The 17670-nt window shown below is 41.9% G+C and overlaps 1 protein-coding gene across 2 annotated transcripts in view; it reads left to right on the top strand.

Moving 5' to 3' along the window:
- The first annotated feature begins 72 nt into the window (after positions 1-72).
- LOC147896599 (dynein regulatory complex subunit 2-like) overlaps positions 73-17670 on the top strand; it is a 198614-nt gene continuing 181016 nt past the window's right edge. For both annotated transcript variants that reach the window (XM_087382005.1, XM_087382004.1), the window contains exon 1: positions 73-177. In XM_087382005.1, the coding sequence (XP_087238131.1) occupies positions 94-177 (84 nt within the window). In that variant the 5' untranslated portion in view covers positions 73-93. The remainder of the gene's footprint in view (positions 178-17670) is intronic.

The following is a 17670-nucleotide window of genomic DNA, read 5'->3' as shown; positions in this document are numbered from 1 at the left end:
GATGAAACAATGTATTTTACACTATGGTTTCATGAGAAGTATTGAAATCTGTTTTTAAAACGTTGACATTAATATGATTTTCGAATCTAATGAATGTGTTATGATAACAAAGAATACCACGTAACCCCAGGAGTGACTGCACGAGTTATTTCACCTTGGGAAGAGGCTCCCAAGAAGGTGAATCATTACTCCTCTCCAAAACCCTAACATAGTTTTCAATGGCTTAATGTTATGAAAATGAAATGTCAATCTAACATGAAGCATTTTCGAAAGAAATTTCCATATTATCTCCTTTCAGTATGTTTGTTGCAATCAATGAAGGTTAATTTCAATCTCATTATTATGTCCACATTTTCTCCTATGATGTTTAAGTTTACTACGCACTCGAAGCAGTGGCCTGCACAAGCTAGCTAGCCTTTGGAGAGGTATAATGGCTCCAAAGAAGGTGAGTCATCTGCCCATTTCGAAGGCTTAACAAAAACATTAATTTCCTAACACTATGAAGATTGTTGACAATAATGCTATTAACTAGTAAGACGGGATGGATGCTTTTAGTTATTAAGCAAAAAAGATGTTAAATTGCGCCAATTATGTATGCCAAAGATCAAGATATCATCTCTGGCTGAGTCATCACAACTTATTATTTTATTTGAATAGGGAATTTTTTTCATCATTATAAATGATTTGTGGTGTCATTTTGAAGAGTTGGAAGTATTTTTTTTTCCCATGCACAAAGTTTCTTGTGGCTAAAAGGGCTCCCTGCATATTCTGCTTGACTTTCCTTGTCTAGATGTGGAACCGTAGTTTCCATTGTTTACAAGTGTGAAAACTGATTTTAGCATGTCCTGGAATCTTGATCGAGGCTAAAGCAAGTTTCCATTGTGGAGTGGGCTATCTATGCTCTTTTCATGTGAGGAATTCGAATTGTGTGCTATGGAGTGGGCCTTTTCTTAATGGCCTTTCCGTTAATGATCAAGGGACTCCTCCAAAAAATGAGTAATGACCAGATTTTCCCACTAACGTGTGCCTTCGGACATAACTCCAGATATAAATACATATTCACATCATGTAAACGCTTGCAAACACATGCTTATATGTGTGTGTGGGGCAGCAAATAGATGGACATTGATGCAATCATGCAGGATATGCGTGCCTCACTGCAAAGGGAAATGGACAAATGGAAATCTGAAATGCATATACAAATGGGGATCCAACTCAGTAAGATGCTAGAGGAGATGACCCGTATGGTCAATGCCAAGACCAGCCATCACATATCAATGATAATAGAACTAGAAGCTCAGGTTGCCAAGCTCAAGGAAGAAAATGAACTGCTGAAGGCCCACAATCCACTTGAACAAGGAGAGATTCAACCACCCCTTAATGAGGAGCTGAATATAGTCAAGATCGAGAATGAAAAGCTCAAGAAAGAGATAGCTTCCCTATGGATGACAATACAAGGTAAAAATGGTGAGTTCTCCAAGCAAATAGATAGAGGAAAGGCTGAAATGAAGGAATGGAAGGAGGTGGTTAGCAAGGCCCAACAAAGAAAGGATTTATTTCGGACGCCTTAGAAGAAGAGAAGCAAAGAAACAATAAAGCTCTAAATGCGATGGCGGATGCCGAAGCATTAATCACTAAGATGGGGGTCAATCTTACGTTCGAGGCAGCTTGGAGGGTGGGAAAGGATGACACACCAACGAGACCTATGATAGTAAAGTTCCGAACACTAGCAGACAGGTGTACCTTCATGAGCATGAGGGCAGCTTTGAAGGGGACTAAGACATACTTGGATGATGACCTCACGCTCTTGCAACAATAGCACAAAAGAGAGGGAATGACTAGAGTGTTGGCTGCAAGGCGGGATGGAAAATGGGTGGTACATCGAGATGGTGATGTAATCACTCGGGAGAGGGCAGAAAGAGGAGGAAGAGCTGCACAGAGTTCATGATGGTGTCGGGCCTCTGAGACAGAGACACGGGACAGATTGAGCATGGCTGTTTGGAATTGCAATGGTACTCTCTTGTCCGATCCAGGAGGTTTTTTAGTAACATACACCAATAGATATTATTTTCTATACCGGACACATGAGAGCCCTGAAACAGGATTGCCCACGGTGACAGGGTACGCCTAGGAGTCACCTTAGAGAAAGGAGAGATGAGGAGAGATACAAGGACACGAGGCTCTGGGGGCGTGGATCTCCTCTTCAGATCACATTTGAGACCACTCTGTCATGTGCATGGTGTACCTAGGGTTGGATAGCAGGTTAACGTGGGTTACGGGATAGCATAGGGCTGGATGGCTATTTTTAGCCGAGATTGCTATATATAGAGATTGATTCATATATAGTGCTCGCTTTATATGGAGGGAGCTATTCATAGCATTGTGCTATCTATAGCAGGTTTCCTTCTATATAGAGGGAGGGCCAGTGCTATTGTGTAGATGAGTTGAGCGCTCCTCAACTGATGGATGGGGCTTGGACTCAGGCCGGGACTCTGGCCATCTACATGGCAGATCATAGGTGGTGTATCGAAGGTCCTTTGGACGGGCTCAGGTGGTATGGGACGCCTAGGTTAGATACGGGCCTATGGATGAGTCGAGCTATAGCCCACGTGCGTGGGGGTGGTCAGGAGAATCGAGGTTGCGCTATGATTCCGGTTGTATCGAGGACGAGGTTCTAGGTCAGTGATAGGGTCAGATCCTGCAGGGTCGTGTCATCTGGTATCAGAGCCGTCCTATCACGATTGAATTCAACGCGAGGTATGCAGAAAAGATGTCTTCTAGGTATGTTTTTTGAGATTGCTCTTGCAAATCTGAATTTCTGCTCATGTATGGGCTGAATCGTTGGCTGATGATGTGTGCTCAATAGAAGTCCATAGGCTGTATGCTCTCTCTCGGTTGCTACGTGTTTGGAAATCGTGATTCCCTGAGAAGGGTAGGCGATGAGAAGACTTGATGCTTTTAGCAAGAGATATGAGGATGGATCGTTTCTGACCTATAACTACCCACGCTTGGGTTGTTGATGTGATTGGTTGGCTGGAGAAAAGCGGGACAGGATCTATTAAAAGCGAGACTGTTTTTTTGGTTAAAAAGCAGGTTGCTTTTTTGTTTTTCTCTAGCAAGGAAAGCACTTGCTCTAAATCTAGCGCGTTTTGGCTATTTTTGGCTGGCTGGAGAAAAGCAGGACAGGATCTATTAAAAGCGAGATTGTTTTTTGGTTAAAAAGCAGGTTGCTTTTTTGTTTTTCTCTAGCAAGGAAAGCACTTGCTCTAAATCTAGCGCGTTTTGGCTATTTTCGGCTGGCTGGAGAAAAGCGGGACCAGATCTATTAAAAGCGAGACTGTTTTTTGGTTAAAAAAAGCAGGTTGCTTTTTGTTTTCCTCTAGCAAGGAAAGCACTTGCTCTAAATCAAGCACCCATCCTAAATTCGCCTAGCTTTTGATGGCCCTTCCTGGCTATTTATATACCCGAGATTTCTCTCTCTTTCTCACTCCAGCACTTCAGCTCATGAAGGCGAATTTCCCACCCTCTTTCCGTTTGGGATCAACCTCTCAGATTCCACCATCTTTCTTGCTGTCCTCTACCCGCCTTCTTCCTTGATTCCACGCAGCACCAGATTCTCTTTGCTAGTGTGAAGAGCACGTGTTTGGACGCAGTTGTTTTTCTTCTAGTCCCTCTCCCGTGCAAGATGTTTTCCAGCCATGGAAGGACATCAAAGTAATGAGACACCTACGTTGGATTACTGTTTTATTGAGATGGTGGACGAGGCTACATCGGAGGTTATTCCTCGTAGACCTCATGACCTGTTAGGAGAGATGGATTCCTTGATGGATGAACTCTGGGCAGCTCTTCACTACTATAAAACTCCTCAGTACCAAAAATATATTGAAGAAGGCTCATGCTGTTCTAAATGTAGACAGCTTGTTTAAGAGTCTTTATACCGCTTCCGAGTTACTAAGAAGCGATGAAGAAGTTGAAATCCTTAGTTTTGACCGACACCTAATTATTTTTTGCTCGACTGGATCTTTTGAACCACTCTTGGTTCAAGAAGCTCCCCAATTTTGTATGAATTATGTTCTAAATTGTCGTGTTATTAAATTAACGAGGTGTGACATGAAGTTGGGGGTAATAAACTTCACGCACCTCTTCACCTCCTGTTGCTTTCGAAGTGACTGACAAAGATATTTATCATTGAGAATGGGACATTAGAAAGAAGCTTTTATGCCAAGATACCACACCATACTTTCCTCCCTCAGATGAGAATGAAGACGGCAACATCCCAAGCGATGTTGTAATCAAGCATAGGGAGAAGGAAAGGATCAGCAGAGGCCATAATCTCAACGAGCCGGTCTGCGCCAAAGAGAAGAGCGATACGTTGTTGAAAGAAGATCTTGCGGCTCAACATGACATGAACTGATATATATCGAGGAGGTTGAAGGGGCTGATTAGGTCGGATGGGTAGATTCCGAGGAAACATTGCACCTTCTTCATAGACACCTTTACACTTAGCTCAAAACACTCTATAAACTGTCATTAGACACAGAGGCCTATAACTTTAAGTAGAGACCTGATATCAGAGATTCAAGCACACAAAGAGATGCGCCTTAATATGGGCTTCGCGCTGATATAAGTTTCATTGAAAACAGACAGACGGTTGAAGAGATATGGACAGCTTACTGGAAGGGGGTAAAAACTGTCATGAAAACAGACTGTCAGACACAGAGACTCATAACATTTTGCAGCAGTATCTGATTCAAGATCTAAGCACCTAGAGACATGCGCCTTAAAGAGAGCTTCGCGCTGATATATGTTTCATAAGAAACAGAGAAGCGGCCAAAAAGTTATGGACAGTTTACTAGACGGGGGTAAAAACTGTCATGAAAACAGACTGTCAGACATAGAGACTCATAACTTTTTGCAGCAGTATCTGATTCAAGATCTGATCACATACAAACATGCGCCTTAAAGAGAGCTTCGCGCTGATATAAATTTCATTAAAATCGGACTATCGAGCAGAAAGTTACGAGCAAAATACTAACAGGGAGTCAAACTGTCATGAAAACTGCCCTCCACCCATGCTAATTTCGCCTGAGTAGGATGCTCCCTCAAGACTCCACCTTCATCAACGATCCACCCCTTATAGATTTTGCCTAGAAGAGGGGAAGAAGTTTGCATGGTGGCTCGAGAAACAGATGGACCATGTGTGCACAGTGAGCAGCCGAATAGAAAGAACTTTTAAGGCTTTGAAAGAAAGAAAAGGGAAGAAACACTCAAGAGAGAGAGAGAACCTGAAGTGACCTTCATTACCAATAGAGTGAGAATCCACTCCAACACTACAAACACAAGGGAAAAGAAGAGGTTTCATACATACAAGAGAGAGCGGAAGCTCCAAGACTACTCATAGAGAGAGAATAAACTAGAGAATGATGGACTCAAGAGTTTACATAAGAGAATATCTACAAGAGGGAGAGAAGGCTCATGGAAGAGGCTTGGGGAGACTAGATTGGTGGAAGAGATTGATGAACAAGGGAGAGGAGGGCTCCTTTTATAGAGATTTTGTCACCCTCCTTCACCCATTTACAATTGTTGTCTGTAGATTCTTTTCCCCATCAATCACATAAGCACGTATGTCACCATCCATGTCCTTTTTGGCTACTCTTGCCATGTGTCCCATCACAAGATGCTTAAGACTCTTAAAATATTGAGAAAGTCAAGAGTCTTCCCACATGGAGTCCATAGGGACCCTCTCTTTTCCACATGTCCACATCCTCCTTATTCCACATAGGAATTCTAGAAGGATTCCTCTCGACTTCACACTCCTCCACATGCCTTCCACACGCTTGGCATGTGGCCTCTCCTATATTATTGGAACACATGGACACGAGTCCACCTCTTTATATGACTCACTCTTCCTATTTTCTAAAAAACTCCATAATATCCCATACACAAATAACTCTCACTCCATACCAAGGTATCTATAATTCATATCTATGGTATTTACAATGAGCCATTCCACTCATCCTCTCCATCCCATACAATATCATAGAAAATAGAAATAAGTAAGAGCCGCTAGGCTATCACTTTTGATACTCAAACTCTTATCAAACATAGAGAAAAATAATACCAATGCCAAATTTAAAATATCAATTTTTGGCGTCACATCTTTCCCCCCCAGCAGATCCTCTCTAGTACAGAGAGGGTCTGTTGGCCCTCAAGGTAGTCGAGCATAGAAGAATTTAAGGCGATACTCATTGGTGCGTCCGGGTATCACCATGCCATCAACATCCTCAAGCTGATAGGTTCCATTCGTGAACTTCTTTTTGACTCGATATGGTCCCTCCCATCGACCGATAAATTTTCTATCTAGCCGCTTGTCCAGACGGCTATCAAATCTCATTACCAAATCTCCTTCTCCAATATCTTTCTTCTTGCGTAATTTGGTGTCAAAACGGGCCTTGCGCCTTTTTTGAGAAGATTCCAAGTTTTGTAAGGCATGTAATCTGCATTCATCCAAGGCTTCTAGCTATACCAAGCGTTGCGCATAGGCATCCTCCTGTCCTTCTATTCTTGCAACAGCTGTGCGAAGACTATGTATCTCCAATTTAATGGGTAAAATGGCTTCCATTCCATACACTAGTTGGAATGGTGTAAACCCAATAGCTAGCTTGTGTGTGGTTCTGTAAGCCCATAAAACTTCTGTCAAGTGCCTATCCCAATGCTTTTTCTTGGTGTCAACAAGCTTTCCCATTGAATTGCACAACAATCCATTTGTTTTCTCAACCAAGCCATTACATTGGGGATAGTATGGCGTGGACATGCTATGATTTATCTTTAGCTTATGCACCACATCTTCAATTAGTTCATTTCTAAAAGAGGTTTCTCCATCAGTGAGAATTTCCAAAGGACAACCAAAGCGTGAACAAATTTGATCAAAGAGAAATTTTGCAACTGTGCTTGCCTTGCTATTGACTGTGGCCTTGGCCTCTGCCCACCGAGTCGCATAATCTGTGGCGACCAATAAATAATGCTTGCCTTGAGATGAGCGAGGGAATGGTCCCACAAAGTCCAACCCCCACCTCTCAAATGGTCCATATGCTGGAATAGGCTTTAAGGGCCCAGGAATCAACTGTCGCCTTCCAAACTTTTGGCATACTTTACAACTTCGACACCATTCATATACATCCTTATGGAGGCGTGGCCAAAAGTAACCTGCATTAAGAATTCTCCTAGCTGTGCTTGCTGAAGCAAAATGACCAGAGCATTCATGACACATTTCTAGGATTCTCCTAGTCTCCATGGGATGAACCACCCGACGGAGCACCTTGTCTTTTCCCAATTTTATAAAGAATGTCATCAAGAGTAGTATAGGGACAAGCCTTCCTTACGAATCTCTGCTTCTGTTGTGGAGTTAACCCTCGAGAAAACATGCCTTCTTCCACATGTTGCTGAACATCTTGCAGTTCTGGCCATCCAGTGTCTACCAAAGAAACCACCCCCGATCTTGGACTACAATGGCTTGAGTAGCTAACTCATCTACCCTTTGATTTTTTTTTCTGTTTATATGAACAAACTTGCAAAAATCAAATTGACTACATAGTGCCATAGCCTTTTGATTTAAGCTCCTTCAAATGAGGACTTCTTGTCTTGTAATGCCCTTGCATTTGCTTTATAATAAGCTGAGAATCTCCTCTTACTTCCAATTCTTTAACTTGACTTTGAAGACAACTCTCCAGATCAAGAATCAAAGCATTATACTCAGCTGCATTGTTAGTTGTGATACCTAGAAGCTCTTGTCCTCTTGCCCATACTTCTTGACCTTTAGAATTCATCAAGACCATCCCCCGGCTCCTTGTTGGTGAGAAGGGCTAAAAGCCCCATCAAAACACAAAACAAAAGCTATTGGTGGTATATCTCTTTCATCTTTAATGTTCTCCTTACATTTCTTTTCTTCTCCTAGATCCTCCCGTCCTGTGAGCAAATCTGCCATAGTGGACCTAGTGGTATTTTCAGTGACAAAAGAGAAAGAAAACTCTTGAAACCATTTTGCAAATCTCCCCCCAGGATTAGGCTTGCGAACTAGATATGCTAATACAGACTAAGAGGTAAGGAAGAAAAATGGTCGAGGTAATAAATAGGAGCGAAAATTTTTGACTGAAAACACCAAAGAGAGAGCTTGCTGCTCCATTCCTTCATACCTTGTTTCCACATCTGTAAGCTGTCGGCTAGCATAATAGATGGGTTGCATTCTACGTGTCTCTCCTTTTTGTAGCAATATAGCACCAACTGAATGCAAAGATACACTTGGATTTACATAAAAGTCTTGAGACCAATCAGGGGGCTTCAATATTGGGCCGTTACTCATGGCCTACTTAAGTTGCTGGAAAGACTCTTGTTGCTCCACACCCCATTGGAAAGAAACTCCTTTTCTTGTCAACAAGTTCATGGGATGCACTATCTCTGTGAAATCATCACAAAATCGTTGATAGTACTTGCTCCATTTCTTCATACCTTGTTTCCACCTCTGTAAGCTGTCGGTTGGCATAATAGATGGGTTGCATTCTACCTGTCTCTCCTTTTTGTAGCAATATAGCACCAACTGAATGCAAAGATACACTTGGATTTACATAAAAGTCTTGAGACCAATCAGGGGGCTTCAACATTGGGCCCTTACTCATGGCCTACTTAAGTTGTTGGAAAGACTCTTGTTGCTCCACACCCCATTGGAAAGAAACTCCTTTTCTTGTCAACAAGTTCATGGGATGCACTATCTTTGTGAAATCATCACAAAATCGCTGATAGTACTTGCTCTTTCCTAGAATTCTGTGAACACTAGTGACATTCTCAGGACTTGGCAATGCCATGATTGCTTAAACCTTGTCAGGATCCATTTACAGGCCTTCTTCAGACACAATATGCCCCAACAAGACTACTTTTGTTTGAGCTAAATGACACTTGCTAGGATTTAGACACCCTTTTGCTTCATCAATCCTAGCTAAGGCCATCTTTAACTTCTCCATGTCATCTATGTGCCGAGAATAACTGCAAAAATCATCCAAAAACACCCTTATGAACTTTCCCAAGTAAGGCTCCAAGACTTGACTCATGAACCTTTGAAATGTAGCTGGTGCATTGGTCAACCCAAAAGGCATCACTCTGTAAGCAAAAACTCCCCAAGGTGTGACAAATGATGTTTTCTTTTGATCTTCCTCCCGAATACGAATTTGAAAGTACCCAGAATACCCATCACATACAGAACACATCTCATGCCCTGCTACTTGGTCTAGTATTTCATCTTGGAATGGCAAAGGAAAATGATCCCTTTTAGTACATGCATTCAAAGGACGAAAGTCCACACAAACCCGCCACTTATTTCCTTTCTTTGGTGTGACATTTACCGGAGATATCCATTCTGAATCATCAACAGGAAAGATGAATCCCGCCTCAAGTAGTTGTCTTACCTGTTTCTTTAGTGCCTCAGCTTGGATCACCCCCAATCGCCTTAAGCGTTGCACAACTGGCTTGCTTTCTGGCTTCAACTCAATCTTGTGTTCCATAAGAGAGACTGGTCGAACCCGTGAATAGCTTGTTGCAAAGAGACATGGAAAATCATCTAACATATCCAAGTATTGGAGCTTCTCACTACCTGATAGAGAATCACCAAGAAGCTCTTCATTGCGTTGGCGTCATTTAGTGATCTCCACATCCTCCACATGAAGTGTCTCTACATGATCTTCTTGCACCACCACCTTGTTCCTTCCTGACTCATCCCAATCAGCACCAAGACAAAGCCCAAAGGCCACTCCTTCCACCTCACCCTCTGAGTTGGACTCCTCGGAGCTACACCCTGTCTCTTCTTCTTCATCGGTTAAGTCAGAGCTTGAACTCTCTGATGTTGAAGACTCCTCCTTGACAACTTCCTTTTTGCGGCTTCTGATGTTGTAGCGCACCTTCTTATCATTTCCCTGCAAAATCAATTCTCCAGTATCCCACTTTTGAACAGCCTTCACCTTGCGTAGCCAAGGCCTTGCCAAAATCAATGGATAGGCACGTGCATCTGGCTTGGTAGGAATCACCTGAAAAGTAGTCGGCACAAAAATTCCACATACATCCACTTCTAGATTCTTCACAACTCCCAAGGTCTTAACCCTAGTGTTGTCAGCCAATTGGATGCGATAAGGAGAGGTAGTACTAGAGTATTTTAAATCAGCATCTATCATGGTCTTCTCACTCATGACATTAATCGATGCACCTCCATCAATGTACACATTAGAAATCACTTGACCATCAATGATCACATCAACCACAGGTACATCATCACCAATATCTATATCTACCTTTTGAACAACAGAAATGGCACTTTTCTTCTTTTTCTTCTTTGACACTCTTGTGCTTGCTAGTTTTTCCCATTCCTTCGATAGTTTTGAAGACCAAGCAAGTAATTGACCAAAGGTGATATGAGCTTCCTTTTCTTTAAGGTCGGACAACAAGTCATAGCTTCCAATTCTTTGTCCTAAAGGAAAGTTTGACCGGCTAATTCTCCTTCTAGATGCCTTCTTTTTCTTACTACGGTGTTCCTCTCCCTGATGTTTCTCATCTACTTCTTCCTTGCTTTCTTCTTCTTTTGCTTTACCACACCCCCGTTTAGCCATCATTATCTCTCTTTCCTCATCCCCTGAAGAAGCTTCTAACAAGGATACTTGTTTTTCTTCTTTCTTTCTCAATCTAGGACACTCGGGGTGATAGTGATCTTTTTCATTACATTCATAGCAAGTGACCCCACTCTTATCTCGAGGCCTATCTTCACTCTTTGGTGCTCTAAGTTGTTGTGCATTAACCAAATGCAATTTCAAATCAGCAAACTCTGCCATCAATTGGGAGATATTATGATCTAACTTAGAGGACTTTGGTACCTGAGGAGTGCCCATTACCTCCACCTTAGAAGTTGAAGCAAGGCCCAAAGCTGGTCAAATAAAGAATGGATGTCAAATTTGAATATGATATACTCAAGAAAAGGATTGAGAACGGATTTGCCACCTTGACTCAATCTGGGATCATCTAAGTTGAAGAGGGATTGGCTACCTAATTTACTCATATTGTCCATCGAGTTTTTTATTTGCAGTATACTTTGGTGGTATGGGACACTAAGGTATGTTACATTTAAGATTCTGTGATGTGGTGGTATAATCCAGCGTGAAATAATACCCAAGGACTTCTAGGGTGAAGTACGAGTAGGCTGAATTGAATTGGGGGCAACCTGATTAGATTTTTTACGAGGGCTGACTCAGATTCTTTACCCTGAGAGAAGCCATGTATTTTTTGGGTTCAACCCTAGAGCTCCATCGTCTAGACTCAATCTCAGGGAGGGTTACCGCATCTCTTCTGATGATGGTCTGTCAGTGCCTTGTTTGGAACTCGATGTTCCTAGATAAGAGATCCTAAGAACTGGATGATCCTGTGATTGGAGCGGTTTTGTTGTGCACAAGTTTATACAGGATATCCGATAGTGGATCTTGTTTAGGAGATTTCGGATTGTATATTTCCGTAGTCTTTGGATCACATAGGATGCTATTCCTATGATGGTTGACTATATTCATGTCTAGAATAGTACCATTGACTGGATATAGCCAACTGAGTTTTTACTGATTATCCTCATGTAGGGGCATTTCGAGTATAGATCAAGGGGACCATATCTTTGGTCCATTGATACTTCCATGAAGATTCTTCCATCATGAGTTATGAACGGATACCTAATTGTTCTGCGATGGAAAGTCTGTCATGTATTTCAATCCAAGAATTTGAATTACAAGGGTATTCCATTGAGGGATTTTCTGAATACTAAGTAATTTAAGAATTAGGGTTTATAGAAATTGCAACCCAAAAATTGACCGTAGAGGGGTTCAATTGATGGGGTTGTTCGAACAATGATTCCTCGATCTCAACCTAAGATTTTGAGTTCAAGGATACTCAATAGATAAGGTTGATAGAATCATTTACCTTAAGGTACGAATTTTACCATGCTTGGGTACGGATATGTCAACGGAATTAACTCTATGGATTCAGGCGTTCTCGAGGAGAATACTCGACGATACCTAAACTTGTTTAGATTGAGAGATTTACTTTCCTTGGGTTAGTTATCAAAGATTGTGGCCTTGGCCTTAGATTTTCTTTGATTTGAATCTCATGGAAAGTATAGCACACTCAAACTGATAGTCATAGTATAGTTATTGGCATTGACTCATCTTCACAGAGAGTTTTCGGGCTTTCTAGTGAACTCAGGAGTGAGTTCTTAGAGGAAGGGGAGTATGTCTCGCTTTATATGGAGGGAGCTATTCATAGCATTGTGCTATCTATAGCAGGTTTCCTTCTATATAGAGGGAGGACCAGTGCTATTGTGTAGATGAGTTGAGCGCTCCTCAACTGATGGATGGGGCCAGGCCGGGACTCTGGCCATCTACATGGCGGATCATAGGTGGTGTATCGAAGGTCCTCTAGACGGGCTCAGGTGGTATGGGACACCTAGGTTAGATATGGGCCTATGGATGAGTCGAGCTGTAGCCCACATGATCGGGGGTGGTCGGGAGGATCGAGGCACTTGTGCTATGATTCTGGTTGTATCGAGGACGAGATTCTAGATCAGTGATAGGGTCAGATCCTGTGGGTTCGTGTCACACTCATATCGTTATGCGAAAGGAGGAGCATGCATGGGACATGTGGATTCGGATTCAACCACTTGATGCACAATCAATTTTCATTGGGGTGTGCTACTTTCTCCCATATACATCATCCTACGCGCATGACGTCACTGCAGAGGGCCATAACTCATATGAGACGATTTATGATGACATCATGGAGTTCTCTAGACAGGGAGAGGTCCTTCTCTTGGGTGACGTCAATGCACGCACAGAGGGTAGACAGGTGGGGTTGTTAGACTTTGAGACGGACCCTTTCAGAGTACCAGAGATGGACCCAGCAAATCTCGGGATAGTGAGATCTTCAGATGAGGCACATATGACAGGATATGGAGACACCTATTCGATGTGAGAGCTATAGATGACTTGATTATATGTAATGGTCTCCAACAGATGGTTGTTATCCAGAGGACTTATGAAACAAACCCCAGCTAAAACTCAAACAAATCACAAGCAATGACAATATATTATTCCACCCAGCCAATCTTTGTGATAGCAAACTCGTAAGATGCTCACGTATGTTCTTCCTACATGCTACACACAAAGCCCACAATTCCCTAGATGATTCTACATGCCACATGTCACAATTCTAGGGTCATTCCTTGGTCCACCATTAACCCCTCTCTTGGAGTACCATTTAATTCCATTTGCCCCTTGGCAATTACATATTTTAACGTCCCTAGACCCCTAACCTTTAGAATCATCTAGTCAGTGTCAATTCGCCCCTACCAAGTACCTTGGCATTTATTCATTTAACCATATGCTTGAAGCGCAATGAAATATAATACGAAAGTTAGTCCTTTAAAGGAAAATGTGTACTGACCCTTCCGAGGTCACGTTATCTCAGCTTAAGCATAACATTCCTTCCCTCTTCAGGCATCAGCGTCCTCGATGATGAGCTGTGGGAATGCTCTCCGCATCAGGTAGCCTCAACGGATAGAGGTAGACATGCCATGCAACCAACACCGTGGGTATCTCCCGATTGCGTATTTGCTTTGTTCCTCGGTCCAAATTCTTGTTGGTTTGTGCCTTGTATTATCCTCTCTCCTAAAACAAAACAACACCCTCGATTAGTGAGTCACTAGTGCGCAAAAATTTCTTTAAACAAGAAACATGAAACACTGGTGCACCTTACAACCCTGTGGTAATTCCAACTCATAGGCTATCTTGCCGACTTAGCACACTCTCTTGCAGTCAAAGACTTAGAGTGTGAAGGAATTCTAAGAAAAACATTTTCTCCTTCCTTAAATTCTCTAAAAAATCTATTTTCATCCGCATACGCCTCGGCTCTATCCATAGCTTGGTAGATGTTAGCTCTAGCAACTGCTAGCATCTCCCACATCTGAATCACATAATTCGTGACACTAGGCACTTTCGGAGGTATTCCAACTGTAGTTGGATTTGCTGGTCTATAACCGTAGTTCAGCTTGAACGGACTCATTCATGTAGATGAATGTTTTCTATCATTGTAGACAAATTCCAATAGTGGCAACCACTTGTCCAACATATGTTTCCTCAATGAAACATGTGCTCTAATCATATTCTTTAAAGTCTGGTTGACTATTTTGATCTGACCATCTGTTTCAGGATGATCCCCACTACTTATTCCCGACTCATTCCTTAGTGTCTCAAATATTGCAGTCCAAAAATGGCTGGTAAATTTAGCATCTTTGTTTGACGCTATGGATCTGGAAAATCCATGCAGATGAAATATATGTTTAATAAACAAATCTGCCACTTGCGGGGCACTAACAGACTCCCTAGTCGGAATGAAGTGAGCCATCTTGATAAGACGATCAACCACCACAATGATAGAATCATATCCACCTTGTGTCGTAGGTAAACCAACTATAAAGTCCATGGAAGTCCTCTTCCACCTACCTAGTTGTATTTCCAAGGGCTGTAAAAGGCCAGGTGGCTTAACTTGCTCTGCCTTACTCACTTGACACGAAAAACAATGTGTCACATATTCATGAATATGTTTTTTCATTTTTGAACAAAAGAAATCTCGCTTCATGAGATCATAAGTCTTCTTGACACCTAGATGTCCCACACACAGACTATCATGGCACTGTTGAATGACCCTCTGTCTGAGATCATTCTGATTAGGTACTACTACCTTACCATTTCGTTTCAGCATACCATCCGATATGGTATATCTTGCATTAAGTTTGGCCTTTTCTGGATGCTAGGTCATCCGTTTCCTGGGGTTTAAGCTCTGGATGAACTCCTCCACTTTTTGAGTTTCTCTAATCTTGTTCATTAGAGCACTTTCTAATACTGTGAAACTCATATCATGCATAATGTGCAACAACGCATCAGCAACTTTATTTTCCCTCCCTCTTCGGTACCGAATCGTCATCTTAAACTCCGGCATGAGTTCTGTCCACCTAGCTTGGTGGTCTCTCAAGTCAAGTTGTTTACATAAATGTTTTAGAGGATCATGATCTACATCTACATAGAACTCTAAACCATACAAATAATGTCTCCATGTTTTCACAGCATGGACAACGGCGTACAACTACAATTCATGAGTTCGCCAATTCCGTTGAGAGAAAGAAAGATTCTTGCTTTTAAAGGCTACGTGCATTGGTTTCTACGAAAAATGGTTTCTGGGAATCAACAATTTTTAACACCGGTCATGAGACCACAGCTTGTTTTATGGCTTTAAAACTTTCTTGTTGATTCTATCTTCATATAAAAGGTACTTTATCTGAGGTCAGATTAGTTAATGGTGATACTATCTTGGAATATTCTTTGATATGCCTTCGATAAAATTGGACAAATCCCAAGAATGATCGCAAAGCGGTCAAACTATGAGGGATAGGCCAAGTAAGTATCGCAGCCACTTTCTTTGGATTCATTTCCACCCACTCAGGAGTAATAATGAATCCTAAATATTCAAGTCTGACCATGCACAGCATACTTTTCTTTGTATCTACATACAGACTACCTTTCCTCAAAGTATTGAACACTATTCTTAAGTGTTTGCGATGCTCAATAATACTTTTGCTAAAAACAAGGATATCATTAATAAAATGTACTACAAAGCACATTTACCAGTTCAAGATAAATGATGTGTTGTATGTCTTGTGAGGTGAAAAGGATTTGCCTCAGGGACCGTTAGTTTCGGTAATGGAAGTTCGAAAAACCAAGAAGAGTTTTTGTTTCTTTGTACAACATAGGTAGAGTCGATTGAAGGTCCATCGACTAGCACTGATGTTACCCAAGATGGGGAGATGGCCAAGTTGGCTGATTAGATTACAGAGGAGTTCTCTGACTATTTTAGGGATGAGTTGCCTTATGTGTTACCTCCAGAGCGGACTGCTCACAATAAGATTGAACTTATCCTAGAGGTAGAACCTATAAATAGGCCTTCCTACAGGTTAAGTTATACTGGAAGCAGACGTGCGAAGGCAACTGGAGGAATACCTCAAGATGGGCAAATTCAGCCCAGTTTCTCCCCTTTTGCTTCGCTAGTGATATTGAAGAAAAAGAAAGATGATACTTTTCCGTCTCTGTTAGATTACAGAGCACTAAAAAAAAACATTATTAGGCATAGGTATCCGATGGCTGGGGTTGATGACTTGCTAGATGCATTACATGGAGCCATAAATTCAGCAAGATAGATCTTAAGTGTAGCTACCATCAAATCCGCATTAGAGCCGAGGATGTGCATAAAACCGCTTTTAGAAGCAGGTTTGGACATTATGAGTTTTTGGTAATGCCCTTTGGACTTACCAATGCTCCGGCTACATTCGTCATGCTTATGAATGATTTACTTCGTCTGTATATCAAGAAGTTTGTACCAATCAATGGCTGGAATTCTTCTTAGAATACCAAGCCTTACCCAGGGCTATATCTGTGTGAGCAAGCCTGTTCATTTCAAAGTCCAACTTCTCCGCATAGTCTTGAATCCGAAGTGTTCCAACTGGGTAACTGTTTGGTCCCATAATTCAGTTGAACTTCCATCTGCCATCCTGACCATATATGCATAGTCAAATAGACCAGTTTTTACGAGCTTGGAGTTAATTACATTGTGCGTACAACACAATGACGTCGTGATTGGCCATAGCGAGCTTAGATAGGATATTATCAAGTGCACTATTTACTAGCTTAGCAATAGACATGCATAACAAAACATGTACTGACCTCTAAGCCGACCCCGCTAGCTGAATCTACATCTGTTCAACTTTGAAACTTCCCTCCATCTCCACGTCGCACTTTGAGATCGCCATCTCAACCATCCGATGATCCTTGTTCCGTGGACAATCTTTCCACTAATGAGACTGAAGACATCCAAAGCACAAGCCTTCTCTCGTTGCTTTCTCTTTTTGCTTTGGGGTCAAAGAAGATTTCGACCAAGCCGGGGCTGCCATTGAAGTTACTTTTCTTACACCCCAATAGTGGTACTTGGTTTAGAAGGAGTCTCAACTGGCTTTGCCTCCTTGGCTTGGTCACTAGGCTATGAGACACTTTCTTTACTACCCATTTCTTCTTAAACCCACTTTTCTTCGGGTACTCATACTGAATCCAAGCCTGCACAAACCCGCTTGGTGTATTCCCTTTGGCATTCTTATAGTTCAAGGGTATGGTAATTGCTTCATCTAGAGTGTTCGCGTACTTAGTCTGAACTTCCATCTTGATTCTATCATTCAGTCCGAAAATAAACTCCTTTACTTGTACGAATTGAGGAAGAGGTTCATAAACTTTCATTACACATTCTCTAAGTTTATCAGTGTATTCAGCTGCAGACAAATTTCTCTGACGAAGCTTTCTATACTAGTTCCAAGCTCGGGATGCTTCGTCAGGAGGTAAGAAGTGTTTTCTAAATTCTTTCTTGAACCCCTCCCAAGTAGTGGATGCCACACGTTCCCTTTATTGTTTTATCCACCATCTATCCGCTGCCTCATTAAACATATAGGTAACCTACCGGATTTTCTTCATGTCATTCCTGATTTCACAAATGGTGAAAGCCTCCTCC

This window comes from Dipteris shenzhenensis, chromosome 11 (genome assembly GCF_047967505.1).
Source record: "Dipteris shenzhenensis isolate YYH24624 ecotype China chromosome 11, Dip_SZ_1.0, whole genome shotgun sequence".
NCBI classification, from domain to species: domain Eukaryota; kingdom Viridiplantae; phylum Streptophyta; class Polypodiopsida; order Gleicheniales; family Dipteridaceae; genus Dipteris; species Dipteris shenzhenensis.
This window is presented reverse-complemented; position numbering and strand designations above follow the sequence as displayed.